The sequence below is a fragment of the Dipodomys ordii genome, unplaced genomic scaffold (assembly GCF_000151885.1).
Source record: "Dipodomys ordii isolate 6190 unplaced genomic scaffold, Dord_2.0 Scaffold41, whole genome shotgun sequence".
Lineage (NCBI taxonomy): Eukaryota > Metazoa > Chordata > Mammalia > Rodentia > Heteromyidae > Dipodomys > Dipodomys ordii.
The window spans coordinates 2,674,717-2,694,939 of NW_012267257.1; the positions used below are offsets into that span (position 1 = coordinate 2,674,717).

Consider the following 20,223-nt stretch of genomic DNA (forward strand, 5'->3'; position numbering starts at 1 on the left):
GGCTCAAGTGGTAGAGAACTAGCCTTGAGCTGAAGAGCTGAGGGACAGCACCTTGGCCCAGAGTTCAGGCCCCATGACCGACCCCCCCCCCGCCAAAAAAAAAGTTATACACACACAGCTGAAGTCTCTAGATGCATGTGATTTACAAAATAACTATATGTTGCCTGAAACATGAAATCTTAAAGGTATCAAAACATCTACAAACTGCTTATGGTTCACCTAAAATAATTCTATTCAAATTGCAACATAGAAAAAATTTTAAAATAGAAATATACTAACCCTGTCCCCCCAAAAAAATCCCAAGAATGAATTTTCTAATCATAGGGTTCCTTCAAATTAGCTAACTTTTGAACTCAGATGCCAGCACACCTCAAGCAAAATACATATTATAATATTTTACTTTAATTTAAAAATACATAAAAATAATACTAAACTATTAATACCATTCACGCAGTATTTCAGGCTAATATAGAGCTTGAATCTCACTTACAATACTTATAATTCTTATATAAAAATAATTTCATTTAATTAATAGTATTTAAAATAGTATTTCTAAGGTTTATTTGTTGAGTCACACTCATATAAATATATATGCGAACATATTTTAAGAAATACATTTGTGGTACCTATGTCTTTGGTTACAGTGAAACCTAAAGTATCAAAAGTTTGAACAACAGATGAAAGAAGTGACATTGATCAAGATGTATTATACTCATAAACTGATAGGTTGAAATGAAACCTCTTTATACAACTGCTTAAAGATAATTTTGAAAAATTAAAAGTTAAGAAATTAAACTTGTCTTTTCTTTTCTTTTTGGTGCTGATTCTGGGGCTTGAACTCAGGGGTGGGACACTGTCCCTTAGCCTTTGTACTCAAGATTAGCACTCTACCACTGAAGCCACAGCTCTACTGCTGGCTTTTTGGTGGTTAACTGGAGATAAGAGTTTCATGGATATTCCTGCCTGGTCTGGCTTGGAACTATGATTCTCAGATCTTAGCTTCCTGCGTGAGCCACCAGCATAAAACTTAAATTTATCTATTAAAAAAAAGTATTTTCAAAAGAAAAATCTACATTGAAAAGGAAAGTTGAAAACAAGATTCATTTTAAACCAAAGTACTTACGTTGAAGCCCAACCCATCAAAGGATTTTCCCATCGCTCTCTGGTATCAAACTCCATCTTCCATTTCTTTGTGTTGTTTACACCAGACTGCATGTTATTTCGAGCAGGAACAAATATCCTGACCTTTCTAGTTGTAATATGCTCTTTTGGAACACCAGTTAATGCCGTGATATCCTACAGAAAACAAGCACACAAACATGTTTCAGCAGACTATATATTCAGTGATGCAGTTTTGTTACTCTTTATACTCATGTAATTCTATCCAAATGTCTGTAACTTGGGATAGACTTTCTGGCTTATTTACTACTATCCTTACCTTACTACTCCCTTCCTTTCCCTTCTTTCCTTGATCCCTTCGTTCCTCCCTTCTTTCCATTTATTTGCTGACTGATGGTGGTAGGGATTATTTGAATCTAGGCACTCCTGTACACTAGGAAGTAGTTGGCCATTGTGCTACATCCAACCCGCATTTCTGGAGAGTTTGTTGGCATAAGAACCTGTTAGTCAATATACTCTTATAGTGTGAGCAGATGTAACTCATCAGACAAGAAAAAAAAATACGCTAAAAGATTATTAAAAGTAAAGGAATACAAGAAGCAACTAAATTTTAAACAGAAGAAAATCCAAAAACAATTTCAGTTAGCATTTTATCTTCCTTTGGTGAAACCTACTGAGCATGAGGAAATCTGATCTCAAAGTCTAATTTGTTAAGCCAAAAAAGTTGTATGGTTTTTGCAGAAATGTGAAATGAAAACAATGGTAAGTTTTTTAACTACAATTTTGTATATTTTTATCCAACAATGTTTGTAAAATACTTTATTCTAACAAAGTAAAATCATATTAGGATCAACCATATTATTTTAATAAATAACACATTTTAATAAATTACGCACTTAAAATCATCAAGGCTGAAGGTGTCAGTGAGAGGACAGCTGCCTAGCATGTGTGAGGCTCTTTGAATATCAGCTCAAAGTCAAGAAAGACTTGGCATGAAAATGATTAAATCAAAACTAAACAAAAAACGAACATTTTCACTTCATTATTATGTACCCCCTATTTCAAGCTCTTTATTTGTAGTTTTAGTCTACCAATGCTATTAACCTTATCATTAGTATGAATATAGTATGAACAGATACTGGGGAAACACTAGGTGCATTTGTGAGGTATCAATTTTTCTACCTACAAGAACAAAAATAGAAATCTTTGAAGTTATTGAATTGGCAACCAATAATCTACTTAAAACAATTATCTCTCCACTTGCATCAACTAGGTGTGGTTACTTTGTCATAGCTTGTCTATTCAGAGAAATTATCAAAATAATCCATATAAATATTTACACAAATATAAAAACTTCTAATAGGTGCCTATACTAGTTTAAGTTTCTATATATCTGTGGTGAGTAAAAATAAATACAATTCGAACCAGAACTTTTTAATGTAAATTTAAGGTTTGATGGGTAATTTCTAACTGCCATGTTCAACTAAAATTCTAAATATTATTAGACTTTAGTGGTCAGAAACAATGCTCAGGGGTACAGTGCTTGCCTACCATGCACCAAGGTCCTCGATTCAATCCCCAACAATACCAGAAACAAAAAGAAAGTTATTACATTTTAATGACTGAGTATCTAAAGCACAGTCCTATATTCAATGGCTAAAAGTAACTCCATTCCTTGCAAAGTCCTCAATGTTTAATTCTCCCTTTGAATTTACGATTGCATTTTCAATCTTAATATTGATTTATTGTTTAATGCATATATCACTAGATTAATAAGTTTTATTTCCTAAGTATAGTTGAAGTAGACTATAAACTAACACCAAAAATATGTTATAGAATTGTGGGTTGGGACATCTTCTCCAAATTCCACTGCAACCTCTCCATTCTGAGCTAAATTCCTAACAAAGAAAATTGTTTATACAAGATGCAGGGTACCGGAATCAAATACAGTGAAAAAAGGGGTTATACCAGGGGGGAAAGAATATACAAAAGAAATAAAAGAAATCACATAGTACATTATAAGTACTTTAAAAACAACAGTAACAGAAAAAAAAACCTCTTGTGCCCCTATTTTGGGGTTCATTTCACTTAGCTCCATCTTATAAGGTCGTATGTACATAGCTTTTGACCTTTTCTATTTGTCTGGTAAGATTATCCTAGACGTATACTAGTTATTGCAAATAAGGAAAACCACAGGACCTGTGTTTCTTTGGGCCTGCCTTACTTCACTTAGTAAAATTTTTTCCAAGTCTTTCGATTTCCTAACAAATGGGGTGTTGTCATTCTTTCTAAAGGACGTATAGAATTCCATTTTGTGTGTGTGTACGTGTGTGTGTGTGTGTGTGTGTGTATGTATGTATCTCTCTATATATACACACAACATTTTTTTGATCCATTCATCTACTGAGGGGCATCTGGGTTGGGTCCATATCTTATAATGCTGCAATGAATGTAATTGTGCTGGTAGTTTTAGTATGGTCTTGTTTTTGATCGTTTGATTCAGTACCCTGTACCTTATATATACATTTTTCTAATTTGGGGAGGGGGAAGGAAATAACAAAATGCTGAACAATGAGATGTACAAGACATTTTGTTGAAAATGAACTTTACAACTTGGAGGGGAGGGAAGAGTTGAGGAGATTAGGAGGGAAGGGATGGTAGGGGAAAAACAAAGGAAGGGGTAACAATGGTCGAGAGAAAAATGTAATCATTACCTTATGTAACTGTAACCCCTCGGTACAGTATCTTTACAATAAAAAATATTAAAAATTGTTATTTGACTGTTCTTTAACTACATGAAAGGAAACATTAAATTCTTAATAAAGGTTAACCATGAAAATGAGATTATAGTAAATATTTGTTTTATTCTTCTGTATTATGATGCATGACAAAAATATTTTAATAACAAAAGCTTTGAAAAACTCAAAATAATATTTCTCTTTTTTTTTACTACATGTAAGTAAAAAAAGGACAGAATGACTTTTAGATTGAGAAGTCGCTCTAAAGTGGCTATAAAATGTTGCTAAGTTCTTTATATTCTAAACTCATAATTACCAATCTTTCATGTAACTTATTGATATCTACCCCCAATTTATTGTTGGCATTCAAGCAATGAGTTTCTGAATTTTAAAATATACATTCTCTTGCCATAGAATCACAGTTTTTGCCTGCAGAAGCCATGTAAGGTACTGCAGCTCAATTGAGTTGCCTGCCAAAGACAGAGAATAAAAAGCTTGGCATCTCTCACATACTTGACACCTAAAGGGCACAGAAGCGCCAAGATTTCTGGTCCCTGTAGACACACTTTCAGTCTAGACAAACTGATTTCTCACACTTTAAAAATGAACCACGACACTCCATTGTTATCGTTTCATCCAACCAGCTTCAGTTAGTGACAGAAGAACCTATTTGCTAATGGACATTTCAATAGCTTAAAGTTCCTACTCCAAGTTTCCATTAAAACAATGTACCACTTGAAAAGCACCTACACTCACTTCTGTCTGAAGTGCTTTCCTCTCCCCCTAGGTTCTCATTGAGCTACCTGTGACTTAACTTCCACCACTAACTAAAAACACCAAAAATAGTTTCAACTCTGTTGATTGATGGTATTCTCTATAACTTATACACACACACATAGATTACCTGTGAATTTTCCAAAAATCAATATAGAAATGTGTTGAAGCTGTCAACAATGAAATTACTCATTGGTAAAACAATTTATAAATATTAATTCATAAATCATCTACCATTACCAAACAGTTAAATCAAACATGTAAGAAGCCTTCAAGCTGGCATCGAAGAACCTTAAGCCTCACTAGTTAATAATTATCTGTAAGTTCTAAGAAATTCTTTTAGCTTATAGATAATACATATGGATTTACTAAATTTTTAAGTAGACTTTTAAATAGTTGGATCAAGCATGAAATTTATGTTTCTATTATTAATGAATGTCATCCTAACAAAGTTTCAGAGACTACCTTACAATATGCTATTTTATGAAATAGAAATTAGTAAGTCAAATCATAATTCATGAATCAGGCACTTGATAAAAATTTACTACTGCAAAGATATATTTCACAGTCTAATATCCAAATACTTTATAGCATCATCTTTCCCTACTTAAATTTTGGAGGAACTAATACTTGAACTTTTATTTCTGGAATTTAGTTAAAAGGAAGGTAACTTTAAAAATCATTAAGAAGGTATGTGCCAGTATATGTATACAAATTTTGTTCAAGATACTAATTTTCATTATAAAATATTACTTTTATATATAAAAACTATGATTCGGTTATCAACTGTCCCCATTTATCTTGTGTGAATCCAACTTTTTCTTTTTTAACAAAGGAAGCAAGGAACAAGCAATGGGAAGTTGGTGTCAGAAATGCAGAAAAACCTCCCAGCAAGCTTCTTGCAACCACCCAGGATTTAAAGTCTTGCTGCCCCTCTCCTTTCAATGCCAGAATTTCACACATTTCAATGACTATTATGACTTCAAAGAATCAAATTTTCATCATTGTCCATCATCTGCCCATTGATTTGTATAAAAGGTTCTTCTGCATGCACCCCAAACAAAAGACTCCTTACTTTTGTGGTTATATATCAAGTTTAAAAGTTTTGTTTGTGACAGTTGTGTCTTTGGTAAATTAGGGTAACACTGAAGGAGTGCAGCTGCTCTGCAGGAACCTCCTTTCTGGCACTATTTCACTTAAATAAAAACTGAATAATTAGTTTCTGCCTTTATTAAACCACAAAAATGCTATGCCCTTAGTAATTACTTCCAGTTGCCCCACCCACTTAACCTTAACAGTTTACATTTGTCATAAAGAGAAATAAATAAAAGGGTTCTGCAGTTCTGGATGGATTTTTACTAGGTCTCTTCATATATATCTAGCAAAGTAAAAAAAAAAAATCATCAGGCTTTTTGGTAATAAGTTAACTAAATTGTTATTTGAATGGATCAATCTTGAAAATTTTAAATATTGAAATGTTAGTAAGTAAAAATATCCCTTCTAGAAATTTGTTCTGTTACAGGCTAATAGTTACCAATTATCTGTTTAATTTATTTTAGAGCTTAAAATTGATCTAAATTTGATTATTGTGTTTATATTCTACTTCAACCATGAGAGAAGTGAAAAGAAAAACAATGTTAGATCTATAATAATAAAAACAAATCCTTAAAGCTAGGTGAAGTGGCACATATCTGCAATTCCAACACTGAAGAAGCAGAGTAAATTCAAAGCCTGTCTAGACTTTGTAGTTAAAATCATCTTTAAAAAAGAAAAGCAGCTAACAAACACTCTTCTTTTCAAGTAATGCATGCATACTTTGAACAAGAAACTTATTAAAGGTGTAAAGTTAAGGACAATTTAGAAAATGTGTAATGACTGTTACTGACAAGTCAACTATCAACCTCAATCCCTGAATCTGGCAGGGGAATTCAGGCAAGATGTGAATATAGTGAAAGTGACAGGTAAGTTTACTGGAAAGGAATATGGCAGAGAAAAGAAATTTTTTCATGGCACTGATGTTAAGAGTAGACAGCACTTCAGTTCAGTATCTACCATATTCAGGGTACACACCTGAATTAGGTTTAGTAAGAATTAGGTAGAAGAGACAAAAGTATGCATAGTTTAAGTAGGTACAGCCTGATTGGTCATTATTTCAGTTCTGACTGTAAGTTCCCGTTACAAATATTCTTTCAAGAGACAAAGTGGAATACCTCTAGGTTACAAATATTGGCCTTTGGGGTTTGAGTACTTATGGAGATTGCCTATAAGAAATTCCTACTCCTAGATCCAAGCTACAAGGCTGATAGCACCTTTGACTCTGTATGTCTTAATTAAAATATTTTCCAGAGACTTTATGATCTTGCCCTACATGTTATGTCCTTTTTGTATGTAAAATGTTTATCTTGGACAAAAACAGATTTTTTAAATTTATTCAACAGACTTTTCAGCACCTAGTCATACATAACACAGTGGACACAATGCTTAACAGTACAAACAGCTTCTCTGTTTTCAAGAGAATTAACTATTCGAAATTTTCTTAAAAGGACAGGATGCGGGGCTAGGGGTTTAGCCCAGCGGAAGGGTGCCCGCCTGGAGCGCGCAAGGCCCTGGGTTCGGTTCTCAGCCCTGGAAAAAAAAAAAAAGGACAGGATGCACAAGCAATGGGAGGTTATATCAAACTGAATTCTATCCCACCTTTCTTAAAAGTTATCACTAAAATCCTTTATGAAGAAAGTTATGGAATTTTCTGAGGGGCAATGAGAAGTCAATTGTTTAAACTCTGTTGTAATCCTCCACACCTCTAAAAATGTTCAACACAACCTACTCACATCATTATTTAGTAGGATTAAATCAGAAAAAAGAAATAAAATACATGATAAATGCCACAGGGGCTAAACAAAATAAAAATGGAGATTTGTCTAGGTCTTAAAGATAGAAAAGTATCAGAAAATATCAGACAAACGAAGGAGGCAGAGATTCTTTGAAGATATTAATCATGTTTAAATGATGCTATTAAGCCATTATAACAGTATCAAAGAGAAAAAGTTAATATATCCATATACTTAATGCTTTATGAACTGTTTTTTTATTTGAGTTAGCTCCCAATAATTATCCGTACAGTAATGATAACAAAGTTATTTTGCACAGATTACTTACAAGTAATATAACATCATTGTTCCCAAGCAGTTATCAAGTCTTCTTATTTCTTGTTTTAATAACCTCATTAGTAATCTATTAAGTTGTGGGCACCAGTGGCTCATGCCTGTAATCCTAGCTATGTAGGAGTCAGAGAGCTGAGGACTGTGGTTCAAAGCCAGCCCACGCAGGAAAGTCCATGATACACTTATTCCAATTAACTACCAAAAACCTGGAAATGGAGCTGTGGCTCAAAGATGTAGAGTACTAGTATTGAGCAGCTAGGCCCTCAATTTGAGTATAATTTCTTAGCTCAATTGTTTATATGAGAAAATAAAATTATTACTTTTTAAGTACAGATTACTGCAATGAAAATCTCAGTAACAATTCTTTGAGGGTTAACACTAAGATTGTAATTAACTGAAAAAAGTTCTAAGAATTTCCATGGTCTCTGATATATTATTCAATTAGCTTTCTGAAAGAGAAATAATCTACTACAAATGTATAAGTAGGCCAATTTCTCCATATGTAATCTTAAGTCAGAGAAACATGCATATATTGATTAGCTTGACTTTATTCAGTGTTTCCATTCAAAACAAAGGAGAGAAATTGTTTCATTTTTTACACATAAGAACAACTACAAAAAATTAACAAAATTGGCCTAATTAAATTCCTCTTAGAGAGCTACTGACAAAAAAAAAACAAGAATGTAAGGAAAGGACTCAAAATGTAATTAACTACTCAAAAATATTCTAGAACATCATACAGATGTATGATCCTTTATACATTGTTTAGAAATGGCAAATCTCTTTACATGTTTAAGTTATGAAGCTATATTTTACAGTGTCAGAGGTCAGAATATATTACCCTAACACATGACATATTAACTGGATACCAGTGGCTCATGCCTGTAATCCGAGCTGCTCAGGAGGCTGAGATCTGAGGATCCAGGTTTTGATCCAGTGTAGGCAGAAAAGTCCCTGAGTTTCTTATCCTCAATTAACTAGCAAAATACCCAAGTGGAGCTACACTTCATGTGGTAGAGTCTAAAGAAGAAAAACAAAAAAAGCTGAAAGTGCCCAGGCCCTGAATTCAAGCCTTAGTACAAGCACACACACATACACATACGTACATACACACACAGATACACACACACACACAAAATGACATATTAGAATTCTATGATTTTCCGTTGAAGCACAGTCATTAAAAAAAAAAATCCTGATCTCACCTGAAAAACAGATTCTAAGGCTCTCTCATTCTAGAGGGATCCTGTTTTCAAGATCCCCAGAGGGTCAAGAAGAACCTACAAGAAGAATCTAAACAGATATCCCATACGGAATCTGTATGGGATCAATGATATTTGGATCCACTGAGGCAATATACCTTTGTGAGGAAGAGTTCTGAAGAGTCACTGTTAAAGAAGGTGAGTGAAAAAATCTATACATAAAATCAAACAATGAGGTAGAAATAGTAATGTGAAGTTCTAAAAAGCTAGTGTAGGGATATTTAGAGTAGTGATATTAAGTCCACCTATGCAACACACAATACCAATTACTTAAATGACCAGACTGATCAGCCAGTAGCTGGCTATAGATAGATACTTTTTTTTTTTGTCTTTTTCTTTTTTGTACTGGGGATTGAACCCAGGACGTTGCACTTGCTAGGCAAGCACTTTGCCACTGAGTTACATCTCGGCCCTAGATAGATACTTTTTAAGAAAAATATCAAAGCCAGGCAGGGGCTGATGGCTCATGCCTGTAATCCTAGCTACTCAGGAGGCTGAGATCTGAGGATCACAGTTCAAAGCCAGCCAGGGAAGGAAAGTCCGTGAGACTCTTATCTCCAATTAACCACCTGAAAACTGGAAGTGGCGCTGTGGCTCAAGTGGTAGAGCACTCGCCTTGAGCTTAAGAGCTCAGGGATAGTATCCAGGCCCCAGAGTTCAAGCCCCACAACAGACAAAAGAAATTAAAAAGAAAAAAGACAGAAAGAAAAGTATCAAAATCATTAGACAGGGTAACACAAATTGTATAGAAAGACTGAATATCCAAATATAAAAAAATAAAGTTGTATGGCAACTTTACACCATATTAAAAATAAAAATTCATCAAACACTTGAGCTAAAGGTATGGCTCAAGTAACAGAAAGTCTAGTAAGCCTAAAGTCCTGAGCTCAAAACCAGTACTGCAAAACAAACAAGCCACCTAAATGTAAGGGCCCAAACTATGCAACTCTTAGAAAAACACATCAGGGAAATAATTCCTTTTTGTTGTTGTTTTTTTGTCTTGTCAGTCTTGGGGCTTGAATTCTGGGCCTGGGCACTCACAAATAAGTTCAAAGTAAAGGGATGGCATACGATGTACCATGAAAAACTAAGAATTAAAAAAAAAACTGGAACAGCTATCTTAATATCAAAGAAGACTTCAGAACAAGTAGTAGCACCAGGATAACGGTTCTACCATTGTCCTATTATAAAGTTCCTTCTTTATCCTTAAAGTCCTATTGTAAAGTTCCTGCTTTATCCTTAAGTGACATGAGTTTACGTAAGTAGACAATATGATGACTGCCTATGACATGGCCTAATGATGTACCTCTCAGAGCAAGCCCTTACTATTTACATGACGCATGACTGAAAATAGGCATTACTATTAAAATCAGTATTAAAAAACTTTAATTACATACAAAGACCTAATATACTAAGTTTAGTAATAATATAAATAAGGTCTACAGAAACTCCGGAATAAGACATAGATGTAACTCAGCAGCAGAGCATTTGTTTAGCATTCACAGGATCCTAGGTTTGATCCTTATCACATACACACCAAAAAAAAAATTACATTTCTACCACTAAAAACAGATTATAACTATCAAAAGGATTCTTTTTTGTTAGAAGGTAGTAAGTACAGTGGAACTATCTATTATAGAAATGCAAAATTTCAAAAACTATGTATGAGAGGTAAAATATCATAGATTAGTTAACTGTCTTAGACATTGGAAAAGATAAGTTACATTATTTTAAAAAACCATTAACAACTGTATCTATTTTCTGTTTATACACAAAGGAATGCGCAGGACTGACAAAGCACTGTAACTGAGGCCAATATTTTGCTCCGAAATTCCCTAGAACACAATGTCGAAACAGCAGATATACTCAGAAGAACAGTGTTCTCAATTCAGAATCAACTAAGGATAATCATGAAGATTTCAGGTTGATTCTTTCTTCAGACAAATGATCAGAAAGAAGGCGTTGTGATCTCCTGTTTAATGCAGGTATTCTCAAAGAAGTCTAAAAAGGCATTTTCATTTTAGAAAATGAGGACACTTAGAAAAGTTAAGCTTTGAGGTACAGCTAAAAGACAAGACTATACACCTAAGGCCATATTTGCAAATAAGTCTTTTTTGCAAATGTCTTTTTTTTCATGATTTTTTAGTTTAGTGTGAAAATTTAAAGTAATATAATAATTTAAATATAAAGTATGATCATACTACAAAATATAATGTGAATTTTTAAAATAATGTAGAATGTTTTTCTTTCCAGTTAGTAAATTTTTCTGAAAGTCCTATATACTTTTTAAAGAGTAAAAATAAAAAACATCTATGGGGCTATTTTCCATCTCTCCCCTCTAGTTGTAATGTAGCTCTCCAGTCATTTTAGGAGAAGAAAAGGAAGATGGAAAAAGAGAAAGAAAAAAAGAACCAGAAGTATAAAGGAAAGAAGAGAAAAGGGAGGAACAAGAAGGGAGAAGGAAAGATAGAAAAATGGAAGAGGAAAGGAACCATAAAAAGTTGTTTTAAAAAATGCAAGAAATAGAGAGAGAAGTACAAAGATAAAAGCAGACAAGGATTACCACCAGTTAAGCCACTGGCAGAAGTAAAGGTACAGAGACTACACATATCTGTGTTTGTCAGCACCTATCAGATGGACAGCAGCTCAGCCAATTTTTCTCTCTTTCCTTTCTTTTTTTCTCTTTTCCTTCTTCCCTATCTGTCTCTTCCTTCCTTCTCCTTCCCTCCCTTCCTTTTTTTCTTTTCTCTCTTCTTTCTTTTCTCTTCTCTCCCTTCCTTCCCACTCTCCTTTCTCTTCTTTGTCAATCCCGCCCTCATTTTTCTCCCCATCCCTTATCTCCTTCTCTCTTTCTGTCTTCCTAGACCATTTTCAACAAATCTGTTACCTAAAACCCCATTGGTGGTGGTAGTGTTTAGGCGGGGGGGGGGGGGGAGGGGGAGTGTGTTAATAGGAACAGGAAATTAGAAATGGATAATGTTTTTATACTAAGGTTCCAATGAACTGGGGCATGGCTAGTGGTAGGATAAGCTTACCATGTACAAAGCCCAAGGTTCAATTTCTAGCATACACACAAAAAATAAAAAAAAATTAAGTGTTCCTCAATAAAAAATAATCAAATTGTTTTTTCACATATAAAATCAAAAATTCAAAAATAAAAAATTGGGCTTTGTGAAACCCACAAAAATTATTTAATAAATATCAAAAAGGATATTTGAGTAAATTAAAATGATAAACTAATGATCACTTTCTTTGAGTTGTTCTGAAGCGATAATATTGTTATACAAAATATTTTTCCAGGTTTTCTGATCAAAGTCAAATGAACTCATTTTTTAAATATAGGTTTAAAAACTCTATAAAGAATTCTGGTAGCTAGGTATCAGTGGCTCATGCCTATAATCTTAGCTACTCAGGAGGCTGAGATCTGAGGATCACAGTTCAAAGCCAACCTATCAGCTGTACAGCAACTCAGCCTGTGAGAAAAGTAGGAAAGTCTGTGAGGCTCTTTGGATGTCAAGTCTCAAAGTGCTAATTAAGTTTCAGTTTTTTCCATTAATAGATTATATACTCAGTAGCCAGTATAATAGAGGTAAGTCAGCAAAATAATCTGATCCTCAGTTCTTTGATTTCAATTAGTCTTTCCAGAGCAATAGTTGGGGCATTTCTGTGTCCTCTATTGCTCAGGGAACATTAAAATTAAAATTGTCTGTCTTACCAGAGCATTAAAAATTTTTATACTCTTATTAACAAGCAATACAAAATACTTTACAAGTTAAGTATTAAACAGGATATGGCAACTGAACAAAAACCCTATCCACACATTTTGAGAAATGTATGGCTTACAAAGAGGTACAGTACACTGCATACAGTAAAGATACCATAACACTGCCCTATTTTTAAGATAAAGTACCCATTCTGTAAATATGAACATTTGCAAGCTTGCAGATAATAGTTTGAAGAGTAGAATCAAAGTAGATAGTAGGTTATATAAAATCAGAAATCCTAAGCACAGAACAAAATCAAAGCCTGCTAGTCTCTAACTCCAATGTCTACATTTTTCATTCTTCTGCTCTAATTCTATTCCTTGAGATATATGACACATAAAAGAAAAAGAATAATTGTCACCAAAACATGCTGCTACTATTTCCCTACCTCTTCTTACACCTACCTTCATTGAGAACTATCAAATTATGGACATGAATGATAGTATCTGGATGAATTTTTAATTTTTTAAATTATCTGATAAATTGACCTAATAAAAAATAAGCTACAACTCTAAAAATATTCTTTACTGAGATCAAAAGCAAAAACTTACATTGAAATACAGTACAAAATGAAGTACTAGGTATATGTGTTTTTCAGTATAAATTTAATGATCAGCTTAGCAGTCAAATAAAAAAAGACAAGCAATTTGCAAGGAGATAATATACAGCTTACATATTCTGTATTCACTAAAAATAATAGACTAACAATGTATTTTCACATATGTGTAATCTTTAAAATACAAGAAAAACCTTTATATAAAATCCAAACAAAACATTATCATTTCAACTTTACTGAAAGCCAAAGCTCCTACATAATAATATGCAAGAATTTTAAATTCTTGAAAGCAAGTGTCAAGTACTATACACAATTTCCATACACAGCAGGTAGTAAAGCAAGAAAAGAACTGACACAGTTACTTTCCTTAAAAGAGACATACAATGGGGAACTGTTATACAGCTCTAGCATAGTACAGGTCTATGCATTAAAGATGTTGTGGCTATTTAACAGTTTAAACCTTTACTGTATTTTGCTAATTGCTATATAGAACTTTAAAGCTTTTGAAAGATAAAACATTCCAGTCAGTTCAATTCTTCAGCATTGTTCAAGTATTCCAAAGAGGAACAAAGAAGAAAATAATTCTGCTTTAATTACTGAAAAATCACAGATAATAGAGATTGTTGAATACTGTAGAGGAAGGATCTTTTGTTCTTTAAACAATTTAAATATAGAAAGATAATTATCTATTTTAAGGTTTAATAGTTCTTGTCTGCATATATTATCAATCATAACATTCACTTCATTCATAAATATTTTTAAATTCTTAGTTTTATACAGTCTGATAATATGTAAAAATATTTTAATTAAGTATATATTAGAAAACAAACACAAGATTTGCATAGAATTGTATCTAGAAATAATATGTGATAATCTCACTTGTTTAATAATCACTATTGTTAAATGAAATGTCAGATAGCTGCACTTATTTTAAAACTGCTGTCATTTCTGTGTAAAACATTTCCAATTTAAATAACCCAACAATTCTATTTTGATAAATTTTCAATATTTTCACAGTATGTCATGTATAAACACAAAAACAAACTTTTATTAGATCTTATGCTTAAGTATACACATCATATAACAGAAACATAAATTGCAATTCAATAATCACCTAAGGATATAAGCAATCATTTGTAATGTGATTAAAATTTTGGTACCTAAGTCTATGCAAAAAATACAGAAAAAAAAAAAAAAACCTTTCACCTTCACTTAAATCTTAACATTTTCATTGCTCCAGTCTTGGTTATTTCTCAAAATCAGTACCCTCTCCCCCAACATACATTTTAGTACCAAAAAAAAGCTGAAAAGAATAGTTATTTCACACCAAAATGTACTTTCAAAATCATTATTCATTCTTCTTCCTCAGAATTATAGTCAAAAGTATCGCTGTGATCCTAAAGGATATTCATCAATTACTTGTTCAGTAGCTGACAGGAGGTTCATAGGATGTATACTGCAACACACCACAGTTGCTTTTAAGATATAAACTATACTGTGTTTTTTCAGTGTTTCTATGTAGGCATTCTCTTTTCTCTTTTAATTTTAATACTCGTATCTAAGTGGAAGAAAACAAGCATTTGTATAGACTAAAAAACCTGAAAAAACATCCATATGTAGTGAAAGTTTTACAGAAAAAAACCCACATGCTAAACTGCCACCATGGTAGGTTCTCAAAGGCTGCTATTCTTTGATGTAAAATGAAATACTACTTAGTGAATAAAACATAAAAAAAAAATCCCTGTCTACCCTTCAAAGAGACATATCCTTTGACCCAGAGCTCCAGACTAAAGCCTTGAAATTTTTGCACAAGAATGCTGTGTGAGTAAAGTCCAGACAAAACAGACACTTGAGATGCTAGAGGGCTGTATAACCTCAATGGCAGACACTACTTATAATCTAGCAGAGATAGCACTGCTATACACCAAAAGAAAGTAATCTCACCAAAAGAAAACTGACTCCTTAAAAAAAGAAGCAAAGAGTAAAAGTAAATGTAAGCTTTTAACAGAAATTTATCTTTTTGTGAGGGTTACCTCTTAACGGTCAGTTTTTAAGTTGGTACAGTAATATTAATAAACTCATGCTGTTAGCACCATGTGGTTATTACTCAAATAGCAATTACCTATTGCAAGTAATAAAGCTTAAACTGCTGCTGTTTTATTGTTATTTGGAAGAAATTGTTTTAAGCAATAAAATACAACAATTTGGCAACATTAAGGAGACTTACTGTTTTACATGCATACCTAACGTTTAATAAAGATAACGGAGACTACTAAAAATGTCCAAAATGTTAGGATTTTACATTAACAGTAGTGTATTATAATTTCTCAAAGTTTTAAATGAAATCTACCCTTTCCTACTCTGTATACAAGAAAGATTTAAGATTTATAAAATGCCAAATGAAAGGTTTCCTTTTCCATATGTATTTAAATTGAAGATATATGTACAACCATAACACATTTGTAAAAATTAAAACAGGTGGTGCTTAGTTTTCAAGTAAAATAATAAAGCACATACATTAAAATAATTTATTGTCAATGAAAATATAGAAGCACAGTATATGGCACGTTAAATGCTCAAAGCATTTGTTGAATAAGTATAGGAAGAATAAAGGAATAATAACTAGTCAACATACTTTTGCCAAAAAGTAATACACAAATATCCAAGCTATTTAACTCATTTTGTATTATTTTCACTAAAATTTTTCACTAAATTTTAAAAATTCTTACATTTTATGAGAACACATCTCTTTTATTATTATTTTTAATGCAGTACTAAATAATGTAGGGCAACTGTAACAATCACTATATTAAAATGAGGAACAAGAATGATTTAAAATCAATTCAAAAGAACACCTGTAGGTCTAATTTTGTAATTTTTTTGGGGGGAGGGGGAGTGCCTCTATTCAAAATATTTAAAGAACACTGCAAATTTAACTTCTTTCTTTCAAATAATCAAAGGGAATATAAAAAAAATGTTCATTGGACATGGGTATTCACCAAACGTACTGAAAGGAGATTGGGGTGGGAGTATGCAGAAAGGGGAAAAAGTTGCCCTCTTCATAAAGCACAAAGGCAAAGACATTCTTTATCCAACCTCTATGGTATAGCTCCTCCTACAACAAAAACCAAGGGCCAAGCAAACAACCATTTGTAAGCTTTCCTTATTATCTATAGGAAGTATTGTGTATTTGGAAAAAATAATAGTGCAACCTACAAAAACTTTTTTAAGAGAAAAAAAAACTTGTGCTTCTACACATTTACAAAATTAAGATATGGTATCCTATGTTTTTACTATCTCATTTTTTTATTAATGAAAAGATTAGTTTATCTATGAGAAGACATTTTTAAATGACTGATTAAAAATGTACCATATACTCAGATATAAAATGTTTTATTAATAGTAATCTATGAGTTACTATAATTTTTCCCTCTGAAGATTTGTTTGCTAACAATGTCAACATTGTATACAGTGCCAAAATGAGAATGGATTCATTGTACTAAAAAAAAAAATCCCACCTAGGAAGACTTTTTCCCCTTTATATTCTATGCCAAGAAGAATGACTATGTGTATGTGTATGTAGTCAATATACAATTAATACTCAGAAGAAAACAATTTTTTTTAGTAGTTTTGTGTTTTTTCCCTCCAGAAAAATCAATACCAGTACCAGCACTCAGGGCCTTGCACTTGCCAATCAAGTGTAGAAATACTTTTTTTTTAATTGTGAAAATACTGTACAGAGGGGTTACAATTACATGGGCAAGGTAATGAGTACATTTATCAAGCATTGTTGCCTCATCCTTTGTTTCCCCTTCCAATCTCCCTCTCTGCCCCCATGCCAAAGTTGTAAAGTTTGTTTTACCACAAAACATCTTGTACATCTCATTGTTGCAATGGGTCCACCTGTATCCCTATTTAAACAATTTGTTTTTTTCCCTTCCCCTCTACAAATTATACCAACATCAAACACAGTGAAAACAGAGGTTATACCGTTGGGGAGGGACATACAAAGCAACAAAGAAATACCGTATAAATATGTTAGAAACAATAGCAAGAAAGAAAAAAATATCTGAGTCCTTATCTTGGGGTTCATTTCGCTTAACATCAACTTATCTGACCATTTCTGCACAATTTTTTATTTTTATTTTTTTGTCGGTCGTGGGGCCTGAACTCTGGGCCTGGGCGTTGTCCCTCAGCTCTTCATCTCAAGGCGAGCACTCTACCACTTGAGCTATAGCGCCACTTCCATGCACAATTTTTTAAATATACTGGTACTAACATCCACAAAACACCAGGGAAATTCCTTTAATTTATTATGAAAATTTCGTTAGTTTATTGCATGCTAATATAGTAAATTCTGCATATATATATAAAAAACAGTTAAAAACAGCTTTACTTAGTAACATGGTCTTTCAGTGAAACATGGTCTTTCAGTGAATCTAAAATAACAGAAATAATACCAAGACACACTTAAAATGGCAGAAAGAGTATCACTAGATAATGGTACATATGAAGAATTATCTGAGATTTTAGCTGTCTATGAAATCTGCATAAGTATCAGAACTTCCATTTTAAATGATGTTGTTATAAATGTTCTGATTTTTAAGGAATGGGGCAACAACTTTCCTATACACACCCTATATCACATTGCAGTATCATAAGAAATCCTCAAAACAACATTTTATAGATTCAATGATACTGGAAGGTAATCAAAGTAATGTGAAATAAATCAAAGCCCTGGGATGTTTAGCTCAGAAAATAGAAGACTTAGGAGATTGTTTATTTTTTGGTCTCAAAAGTCCTCTTAAAAGTTACTGAGACTTCAACAAGGTTTTGTTAATAGATTTATAGAAAGGTATTTACCACATAATACATTTAGATGAAGTAAAATTAAATATATACTTAACATATAAGCCTGTTATACAACATAAGTAACATTTCAATGAGAAAAAAACTATACTCTCAAAGGTAAAAGTCAAGTGAAAAGTGGCTCTAATCTGCAGTTTTGAACATTTTGTTAATATCTAGCTTAATAGAAGACAAATTCTATTATCTGTGCTTACATCCATACTACTATGCTAGGATGTTTTGATGTACCATATGAAAAAAAAGCATCATCATACAGAAATCTACTTAGAACCAATACCTCAATAGATTCAATAGTTTCATATGTGATTATATTAAAATATAATGTTCTGTATTGTACTTTAAATGAAATGCTACCAGTGCATGTCTATACATTGGTCATATAGAGAATACTGGTTCATAGAGATATGTGCATCTTCCAAGTGTTAATATAGTACATTACTGATGTCAAAAAGACACATTTTTGGGGGCTGAGATCTGATTATCACAGTTGGAAGCCAGATCAGGCAGGAAAATCTGTGAGACTCTTAGCTCCAATTAAGCATCAAAAAAGCCAGAAGTGGAGCTGTGGCTCAAGTGGTAGAGCACTAGCCTACAGCAAAACAGCTCAGGGACAGCACCCAGGCCCTGAGTTCAAGTCCCAGTACCAGCACCAAAAAACAAAAAAAGGATGAGGGTCACATTTGATAGTGTCACCTCCAATTCCATTATAGTCTTCTTTAAGTACTAAGGTGTCAAGCTTAATCACATTAGTGGCAGAATCAAGATCTATGAAACTTAGAATTTGAAACTTAAAGTTCATCGTTCATTTCTGAGAAAAATGCCTGCTACATTCTGAAGACCAGATAACCATCACTGATCCTCTGTTGCTTTTCAGTGAAAAGTTGTATCATAAAAAGAGATTAATCCAATTTTTAATAACTATAAAGTATACAAGAGATTTTTCTTAATATAATCACTGTACTCTTAGATGTAGCAGAAGTGTTTTATGCATACTTCTGTTTTACTACATGTAACATAAAAAGATGTGCACACAAAGTTGAGATTTTTTTAATTAAAAAAATTCAGGCACAAATAGATTACAGCTTTAATCTTTACTACTAAGAGGGTTGAAACATGGAGGACAGTGATCTGAAGCCAGCTAAGAAGAAAAGTCTGTGAAACTCTCTTCCCAATTAACCAGCAAAAAGCAGAGCTAGAGGTGTGGCTCAAGTGGCAAAATAAAACAAGCAAGCAAGTTGACCACATGAGGACCTGAGTTCAAACTCTAATACAGCCCCTTAACATATAACTTCTTCATTAAACTGAAAAAATTAAAACTTTGACTGAAAAGAAAGAGGATATAATGACTAGTGACTAAATGCCTGGATTTGTACTAAAGTGCCAACAGTTTTACCATGATTACTTTGTACCATTAGTGTGACACAAATCAAGACACAGGATAATTATGAAAATAGCTGGACTTTGGAGGCCTAAAATAGTCTTGAACACCCTTACAGATCATCCTTTAAAAACCACTAATTCTGGAACCAAAGAGCTGGCTTCAAATTCAGTAAAAAGGGACTTGTCATGTAGAAAGCAGCATACTCTCTCTATGTATTACTAAGGTAGACTTGAAACCAATGGATAGAAGATGCAAAAAAATAGTGCCCTGGTGGTGGCTCACACTTGTAATCTTAGCTACTCAGGAAGCTGAGATCTAAGGATTGTGGTTAAAGCCAAAGTAGGCAGGAAAATCTGTGAAACTCATTTCTAATTAACCACCAGAAAACCGAAATGATGAGGTAGCTCAAAGTACTAGCCTTGAACAAAAATTGCACAGGGACAGCACCCAGGCCTGAGTTCAAGCCCCATGACCGACAGGAAAAAAAAAAAAAAAGAAGATGCAAAAAAGTAGGTTAATATCAAACTTTAAAAAAACCTTCATCATCTTTTCAAAAATTAATATAATAATATACAGGGAATGTTGCTTTTTATTATACA

General features: G+C 32.9%; 1 protein-coding gene across 1 annotated transcript in view; it reads right to left on the reverse strand.

The window, feature by feature from the left end:
- Positions 1-20,223, reverse strand: part of Ndufs4 (NADH dehydrogenase (ubiquinone) Fe-S protein 4, 18kDa (NADH-coenzyme Q reductase)) — a 70,064-nt gene that overhangs the window by 19,898 nt on the left and 29,943 nt on the right. The window contains exon 3 of the mRNA XM_013018659.1: positions 1,124-1,296. Coding sequence (XP_012874113.1) covers positions 1,124-1,296 — 173 coding nt within the window. The remainder of the gene's footprint in view (positions 1-1,123; positions 1,297-20,223) is intronic.